At 66.2% G+C, this 7,927-nt stretch overlaps 3 protein-coding genes across 3 annotated transcripts in view; 2 read left to right on the forward strand and 1 right to left on the reverse strand.

Moving 5' to 3' along the window:
* Positions 1 to 826: 826 nt before the first annotated feature.
* On the forward strand, positions 827 to 1,934 carry EMIHUDRAFT_439276 (hypothetical protein). Its single transcript, XM_005756422.1, has 2 exons — positions 827 to 1,334; positions 1,356 to 1,934. The coding sequence occupies exon 1, from the start codon at positions 861 to 863 to the stop codon at positions 1,149 to 1,151; it is 291 nt and encodes a 96-aa protein (XP_005756479.1). The 5' UTR covers positions 827 to 860; the 3' UTR covers positions 1,152 to 1,334; positions 1,356 to 1,934.
* Positions 1,935 to 2,156: 222 nt separating this feature from the next.
* Positions 2,157 to 2,734, reverse strand: EMIHUDRAFT_360439 (hypothetical protein). Its single transcript, XM_005756423.1, has one exon. It carries the CDS (start codon positions 2,680 to 2,682, stop codon positions 2,182 to 2,184), a length of 501 nt encoding a protein of 166 aa, XP_005756480.1. The 5' UTR covers positions 2,683 to 2,734; the 3' UTR covers positions 2,157 to 2,181.
* A 3,664-nt stretch (positions 2,735 to 6,398) lies between these two features.
* EMIHUDRAFT_466273 (Hypothetical protein) overlaps positions 6,399 to 7,927 on the forward strand; it is a gene marked incomplete at its 3' end in the record, with an annotated part of 1,825 nt that continues 296 nt past the window's right edge. Inside the window, exons 1-5 of the mRNA XM_005756424.1 lie at positions 6,399 to 6,946; positions 7,016 to 7,132; positions 7,317 to 7,385; positions 7,460 to 7,600; positions 7,758 to 7,817. Coding sequence (XP_005756481.1) covers positions 6,437 to 6,946; positions 7,016 to 7,132; positions 7,317 to 7,385; positions 7,460 to 7,600; positions 7,758 to 7,817 — 897 coding nt within the window. The 5' untranslated portion in view covers positions 6,399 to 6,436. The remainder of the gene's footprint in view (positions 6,947 to 7,015; positions 7,133 to 7,316; positions 7,386 to 7,459; positions 7,601 to 7,757; positions 7,818 to 7,927) is intronic.

The following is a 7,927-nucleotide window of genomic DNA, read 5'->3' on the forward strand; positions in this document are numbered from 1 at the left end:
GCTGGTTGGTGCAGCCGCTGCCGGGCGAGTTTCGCCAGGTGCCTCGCGGTGACCTTTTGCTGCAAGGGGCGCCGTCAATCTGCGCAACGCGGGCTCCCACAGTGGGCGGCGTCCAAGCCGTTCCCTCCTACCCCCGGCACAGCTGCACCCCCGTCTCCTCCGACGGACCCGACGACGGGGCTGACCCTCCCGTTGCCGTCGATGGTGTACATTCAGAAGAAGTGTAGGCAGTACGGCTATACGCAATTCCTCGTGTAGGCTGCACGCTCGGGACGAGCTTGAGGCATGCTATGTCCATGAGATAGCTAGGAGATAGAGAGCGAGAGATAGCGAGAGAGCGAGCGAGAGAGAGCGAGAGATGGGAGGACAGAGTCAGAGAGGGGGGGGGGAGAGTTGGAGAGAGAGAGAGAGAGAGAGAGAGAGAGAGAGAGAGAGAGAGAGAGAGAGAGAGAGAGAGAGAGAGAGAGAGAGAGAGAGAGAGAGAGAGAGAGAGAGAGAGAGAGAGAGAGAGAGAGAGAGAGAGAGAGAGAGAGAGAGAGAGAGAGAGAGAGAGAGAGAGAGAGAGAGAGAGAGAGAGAGAGAGAGAGAGAGAGAGAGGAGTGTCTGTCTAATGCACCGTGTACTGTGAATCCGCCTCAGCGCAGGACACCCCCCTCCTGAGCGCTGAGGGAGTGCTCTCGAGTGTGGGAGCAGCGGAGCTCAATTGTGTGTACGCAACGAGCAGCGCGATAAACGGGCAAAAGAGCACACAGAAATCGAACCCCCGCTCCCCGCGCTTCCGGATTTTTTATTTTGCATTGAAAGGAGGGCTCGCAGACGCGACCACCAACGGACCACAGCGCGGCTCCCGCTCAACAATCATGGACCTGCGTTGCCTCAAGTGCTTCACCGCCACCGAGCCGAAGCCTCTTGAGGACGCTACGAAGCTGCCGTACTCGCTGTCTGAGGGTGATACTGTGGCTGCGCCAGAACCGGAGAAGCCAGTCTTCATAATCCCGTCCCCGAGGAAGCCAACGCTCGAGCCTGCGCCGCTCGAGGATGCAACCAATGACAATGTCGTCAGCAACGCCCAGCGCTATGCCCAGGACGCCTGGGAGCGCGCTCAGGCTGCTGCGAGCATGCGGCGCAAGCAGTCTTCGGCATCGCTTTGAGAGCCTCGCGTTGTCGCGTTGCTGTTGGCTTGAACGTTGGGTTGGGGATGTGTCTAGTGGGCGTCAGCAAGTGTCAGCCGGGAAAAATTCAGAACGCAGAGCAGGTAGCGTAGAGCAGGCAGCGTTCTCACAAGTCAGAGATCAGCATGAGTCTGACGCCCCACATTGCGCATAAAGCTCATGACTCATATGTTTGATTTTGTGTCTCGTCCGTGACCAGAGACCACAGCTCTCGCAGCTGACGTGTCTCGTGTGGGCTGTGGCGTCACTAGTCTTTAGTTGAGGTGCTCCAATCGTTCTTGTATTCAGCACGCCACAGTCAAATTCACAACACTCCCGGCTTTAGAAAGTACACGCACAAGTGGGCGACGACAGGCCTGCTCTCTCACGTGCGCTGCGGCGACGCCTCTGGTGCGGACGATCTCTTCTAGACCGGATCGTACACGCACGCGTCGGCCCGCGCTCTCACGGCCCGAACTCGGCCGCCCTCCTCCTCCGCGCCGCCTTCCTCCGCCACAGCCGCTGCGTCGCCTGCAGCCGGAAGCGGACGAGGCCTCTCCGGCGGCCGGGCCGAGAGAGCGACTCCTCGAGCCGCTCGAGTGTGTCTGCCTCGGCCGCCTGCCGGGCGCGCGGGGGGGTAAGGGGGGTGGGACTGGAGAGGCGGCGCGGCCCCTCGCCCGCTGTGGCTGGGGCCCGGGGGAGGAGCGAGAGAGGCGGCGGCGGCAGAGGAGGGGGAGGGGGGGGGGGTTCTGTGGAGTGTGCAGGGGCGCTTGCGGGGTGCGCCGCGCCTCCCGCTCGGCAGCCGCCTGCAGCAGCAGCTCGCGCTGAAGGCCCGCCGCCTCCACAGCCCGCCCCTGCCGCGCCCTCACCAGCAGCCGCTGCAGCACGTGGCCCCGCTCCATCTCTCCGATCACCTCGTCGGGCCGGAGCCAGAGGCAGTGCCGCGCGGTGGCACCCTCGGACGCGGTGTGGTCGACGGCGCTGAGCCGAGCCTGCAACGCGAGGGGCGGACCGGTCGCGCGCGCGCAGGTCAGCCGCTGTGGCCGCGGCCGCGGGGAGGGCTGGCGCGAGCGTGCGCCTCATGCACGAAGGGAACCTCGAGCAGGAAGGTGACGTAGCGCCCCGAGCGCTTGAGGACGCGCGCGGGGCTCTCGCGACGCAGCCGCGAGGCGAGCGCCTCTGCCGAGCCAAATACTGACCCCGTCTCCTCGGCCAGTTCGCGGGCAGCGGTGTAGTAGGCGTCGACGTCGTCCTCCTCGCGCTTCCCCCCAAAGTCGGAGAGGAGGCCGGCGCGCGTGCCGTTCTCGTGCGACTGCATGAGATAATAGACGCCGTCGCGGCGGCGCATGAACGGAATCACGCCAGCCGCGGCGACATCGACACCAGCGATCTGGAACCCCGTCGGCGCCGCGGGCGGCTCCTGGCGCATACACACGCGCATGGGCGGCCGTCGCGGTGGGCTGCCGTACAGCGCTGTCGAGGGCAGGAGCGCCGCGGAGGCGAGCGCCGCCAGCGCGGCGAGCGCGACCATTCGTCCGGTGTCCAGCCTCTGGCCTGCAGCGCACCCAGCTTGTCCCGCCCAGTCGTGGGCGAGAAGGTGTCGACAACGGCGCCAGTGATCGCCGCGAATTCTTTTCCATTTTCCCCCCAAAACAAAACGGGGGGAAATTCCATTTTTTCAGCGACGTATCTTCATCGATTTCCTAATTTCTTCTCTCTCGCCCGTCCGTCACGAATCGGCGCAGCCTCAGCTCACACGAGGTCCAGCGGCGGCGGCTTCGGCCTTCCGCCCGCCGGTGGCCCGGGCCCGCCGCCGCTCTGCTGCTTCGCGCTCCCCTCCGCGCCGCCGCCCCCCGCGCCCCCGACACTCGGGCTGCCGCCGCCCGCCTCGCCGCATGGGCAGTCGGACAGGCACCCGGACAGGAGCATGGCCGAGGGCGAGCCGAGCGCTGCGGCGGAAGTGCGCCAGTCGATGTCGTGCACGACGCCGCGCACCTACCCGGAAGGCTCCGAGAAGGTGGAGCGAGAGGGGCGGGCGCGGGGGCGATGGTGAGGCGGTGCGGTGCGGTGCGGTCAGCGCGGTGCGGCAATACGGCTGGCGCGGTCACCTGCAGCCACCAGCGGGCGCGGAGCAGCGAGGGCGGCAGCATGCCCGCGCGTCCGCCCTCGACCCACGCGGACAGGGCGAGCAGGAGCAGCTCCACGGCGAGCGCCTGCGGGGCAGGGAGAGGAGGAGGAGGGGGGTGCGAGATAGCACAAGGGGTTTGATCAGGGGCGGCGCCGCCGCACCAGAGGCACAAAGACGAGTGCGACGAGGAACACGGGCAAGCAGCAGCAGTACGCCTGTGTGCCGGGGACGGTCCTGTGGCGTGGGGGAGAGAGTGCTGGCGCTGCCGGCTTTGCGAGCTTGCGTGAGCTCTCCTCCGCAACGCAGGCGGCGCAGCGGTCAGAGAGCAGCCGCTGCGCCAGCAGGAGCGCGCCGCTCGTGCCCGGCGGCAAGCCGCTGCCGCCGCCGCCGCCGCCGCCGCCGCCGGGCAGCTCGACCACAAACGAGCCGCCATGAGGCGTGTTGTGCGGCACGAGGACGGTGAAGGTTCCGAGCCGCGGGTGCGTGATCTGGATCGGCTGGCCGGGCACGCCGGGCGGCACCCCAATCTCGATGCGCTCCGGCATCGTCAGATTCGACGGCGCGCCGCCGCCAAACAAGCTCCCCAGCTCGGCGCCAAACACCGGAGCCTGGTTGACGGGCCGGCCCTGGTAGGCGTCGACCCCCGCGCGGAGGGTCGAGCAGTAGTGCCGCACCGACTCGCTCACGCGGCGGTGTGAGCCCGCGGCCCACTTCGGCACGATCATCAGCAGGGCGAAGACGCCGGCGAAGCAGGCGCCGAGCAAGAGGCCGGGAAGGACGAGCAGAAGGCCACCTGCGGTCCGAGCAGCCGCAGGGAGCTCCGCGACGCAGCGGCTGGCGGAGCGGCCGAGCGAGCGGCCGAGCTCGTCGCAGGAGGAGAGGAGGTAGAGGCACATCGGCGCTATCGAATCTGCTGCTGCTTGACGCCTGTGGCGTGTCTGCTGGGGGCCGCCGGACCGATAGACGGGAACGCGCTTTTTCTTTTGTGTCACTTATCTGTGAGCTGTCGTGATCATCTGTCTCGCGTCCACCCATACCGCGTTGGTGTCCAGTCCGAGCCTGGCTGTTCTTCACCTTCCTTCCTACCTACCTGTGAGAGTGTTGTTGTTGTTGTTAGGTATCTCGCGAATACTTGATTTTTCACGCCGTCTTGAGCACTTGAGCACTGGATAGGGTCGGTTCCGCATGGTACGGGACCCCTCGATCGTCTCGCCCACCCTCACTGGTGTGTTCATTGGGGGGGGTCATAACAAACACGGTACAGGATCGAGGTGCACGCTGCCGAGGCAGTGTCGTCCCCCCTCTCCCCGACGGCGATGGCGGTGTGACCGATCGAGCTAACAATCGTGTTCAAGCGGCCCTCCTGTGAGCTGGTACACCAAGAATGGCTTACCACTGCCAGGGGCCACACTGTGGCAAGCTGTGGTGAGCGTGGTTTGGCTTGTGCAGCCCATACGGACGTGGTATATACACATATATGCGGCCACGTGTCGGCCGGTTCGGGGCACGAATTCCGGATTTTTCCACGGCCTAACAATCGTTGCTGTAGTGGCGCCAATGGCCGCCTCCCGTCGCGCCATTGGCACCCTAGCCAGCAGTAGCACCGGAGGCAACACCACCAAGCCCACAAGTCACAAGAGTGACGGAGATGCTTGCCACGAGCACCGTGACGCCCGACCCTGTGAGCACCGTGGGCGTATACGGCTGCATACGGTGAGATGATGCACAGCATGGCCAGACAAGGGATGCAAGGCTCGCCAGCTGTATGTTAGTGAGGTATATAGATGTGATCAACATGTGTGCGTCACAGGTACGCGCAGCAGCGCATGTAGCCGCTGATATCGAAGACAGCGCAAACAGGTCTTTTTGCGCCACGCACCCGATGGCCGTGCTGGTCCAACTTCGTGCACAGGAATGGTATCAGCGCGTCTCCGCCATAACTGGACATGGCAATGAAGCAGCTGAGACGTGACAACACCGGTGCTGGGCCAAGGAGGTGCCGCTCACCGCCGATTGTTAGGACTGTCGTCGAAAAGGCGAGCGGCGGTCGCCGGGCAGCAGCTCGTGGCGATCGTCGATCCGCGAGCTGCCAAGCTTGTCACAGGCCGGCACTGGATCGAGGACGATGGCGCCGCGCGGCTGGAGGCAACGGAGAAAGGCATTGTGGAGCGGCGAGGCGATTGTTAGGAATTTCGAGGCGCGGAAAAATCCGATCGCCTGGAAAAATCAAGTATTCGCGAGACACGCTGTTTGTTAGCAGAACACGACACAGAGCTCACACAGAATCACAGCGGGAGGAAAGCGGCGAGTCGCAATTCCAGGGGTCGTTGTGGCGGGCCACCCTGTGCGCTGTGGTCCAGAAAGAAAGGCATGGATCCCAATCTGGGGTCTTTCGACCGAGTCTGATTTCGCCCTAGATTTCGCCTCGCCGCCTCCCGATGGTGGTAAGCGTAAGGCTGGAGAGCCAAACAAAGCGGCGGAGATGGCGGAGGAGGGCGGGGGATCGAGGAAAGACTCGCACCGACGACCGACCCTTCAGCTTCACGAACCGAAAGGCTGCACGCCCGGGAAGCACAGTAATTCGGCACACGTTAAACACCCCATTCATTTGGCGGCTAGGCGCGGCTCAGGGCCCCGTCCACGTTCCCTCCCACTTGGCGCGTGATGGTGTGGGGATGTCGCCCCCAGGCCAGCCAGGGCAGGGGTGGAGGGCGAGGGCGGAGGGCGGGATGGGCGCCAAGCGGGAGGGGGCGAATGGAGTGGAATGCACAGATGGGGGATGGCGAAGGCGGAGGGCGGGAAGGGGGAGGGCGGCGGGAGGGCGGAGGTCGGCATGGGCGGGCGGTGGGTGGTTCGGTAGGGCGGGGGGGAGGGCGAGGGGTGGAGGAGGAGGGCGGTGCCGGTGGGGGCGAGGGGCGGCGAAGGTCGTACTCGAGTACCGGGCTTTCTCTTCTCATCATCGCTGTCGTGGGATCGCTTGTCATGTGAGAGAGTGCGTTGTGTTTGCGCTGCCGTCTCTCTTCTTCGTTAGTGCCAGTGCGCGCCAGTCCCGTGCCCAGTGTCGCCCAGCGAGTTTTCTTGCGGAACCCTCATTTTCGGGCGCGGACGGGCTGCACGACGATTAGGTATCCAAGGCAGGTCCGCCCCCAGGACGCGCATGTCGGTTCGCCGCTGCACGCGCTGCGAGCGCCTCTACTCGGACGGCGAGGACGGCCAGTGCCGCTACCACCCCGGCCAGCATTACCGCCTCGGCTGGACCTGCTGCCGCGATCCGTCCTTCTCGGCGCCAGGCTGCCGCTTTGGCAGCCACGTCGAGGACCTAAACATGACTCGGGCGCTGGACGAGGTGCTCGCCTCCGCCCAGCCGGTCTGCCCGCCCGCCGCTCCCCTCGACAGCGCTAGCCGCGACTCCGACTCCGACTCGACGTCCGGCCCGGAGCCCGTAATTGTCTTCGAGGACCCGTCCGGAACCATGAGCGTGGCGAGCGTGGCGTGCGGGGGGGAGGAGCCGGCGGCCACGCCGCCGTCGCCGCATTGCCTCGAGAGCGTGCAGGCTGCGCCCGCCGCGGCCGCGGCCGATGGCGACGACGAGGAGGAGGCCAATGAGGAGCGGCGCGGCTGGTTCCTGGTGCCGTACCTGGTCGGGCCGCACGACTCGTTCAACGCGGTGAGCACGCAGCTCGACTCTCAGCGATCGGACGGCTCTCTCTCACGACCACACCGCGCGCCTCTCCAGGTGTGCATGCGGCACCGGATGGCGCCCGAGGAGCTCTCGCGCGTCAACAGCCTGCGGCACCGCTCCCTGCGGCCAGGCTCTACCGTGCTGGTGTGGGCCGAGCGGTCTGAGACGGAGGTGCGAGCGAGGGCCTGCACTACTCATGGCCGTGGGACCCCTGCCCGCCTTGGGACGATGCGGCGGAGATGTGTACCAGCCCCAGCCTGCGTCTTCCCCACCTTGCCGCCGCCGCAGCTGCGGGGAGGAGCGAGCGACGAGCCTCGGCACTACGAATGAATGGCTGGTCGCGAGTTGGCGGTAGGTGCGCGAGGCGGAGCGCGCGACGACCCTCCTCTGCTTCCGCCGGCAGCACTCCTGCTCGGTGGGCGAGGCGCCCCGCCGCCTCTCGAGCTTGTACGAGCAGTACGCATGGTGAGTGGAGCAGCGTCTTCTTCTGCTGAGCAGGCGCGCTACTACCTCGAGCTACACGAGTACGACGTCGAGCGCGCGATTCAGCAGCGGCGAGACGACCTCGACTGGGAGGAGCGGCGCGGCCGCGAGGCTGACGTCGACGCGCCCCTCTCTCCCGCCACCGAACAGCTCTCGGTGCCCCGTCGCCTGTAGAGACCTGTCCTCCCTCGCTGCCCACTCCCGCACCACCGTCCTCACCATCCTACTCTCTGTCCTTGCCGCCGCCGCCCTTGGCTCGTCCGCTGACACGTCCCTGAAACCTCCGCTGACACCTCCGCTGACACCTCCGCAGGTGCCGCCTTCGCTTGGCGCGAACCTCGAGCGTCGCAACAGGCGGCTGGCCGTCACGGAGGTGCCGAGAGGGCGCCGAGAGGAGACGAGAGGGCGCCGAGAGGATACGAGAGGGTCCGAGATTGTGCTTTGCCGCCACAGAGAGGAGCAGGGGGCGAGCAGACGGCGTGC

This window comes from Emiliania huxleyi, assembly GCF_000372725.1.
Source record: "Emiliania huxleyi CCMP1516 unplaced genomic scaffold EMIHUscaffold_97, whole genome shotgun sequence".
In the NCBI taxonomy this organism is placed as follows: domain Eukaryota; phylum Haptophyta; order Isochrysidales; family Noelaerhabdaceae; genus Emiliania; species Emiliania huxleyi.

Bases quoted from the DNA above. Each gene is read 5' to 3' on its own strand.
- EMIHUDRAFT_439276 (XM_005756422.1), top strand. From the start codon at position 861: ATGGACCTGCGTTGCCTCAAGTGCTTCACCGCCACCGAGCCGAAGCCT.
- EMIHUDRAFT_360439 (XM_005756423.1), bottom strand. From the start codon at position 2,682: ATGGTCGCGCTCGCCGCGCTGGCGGCGCTCGCCTCCGCGGCGCTCCTG.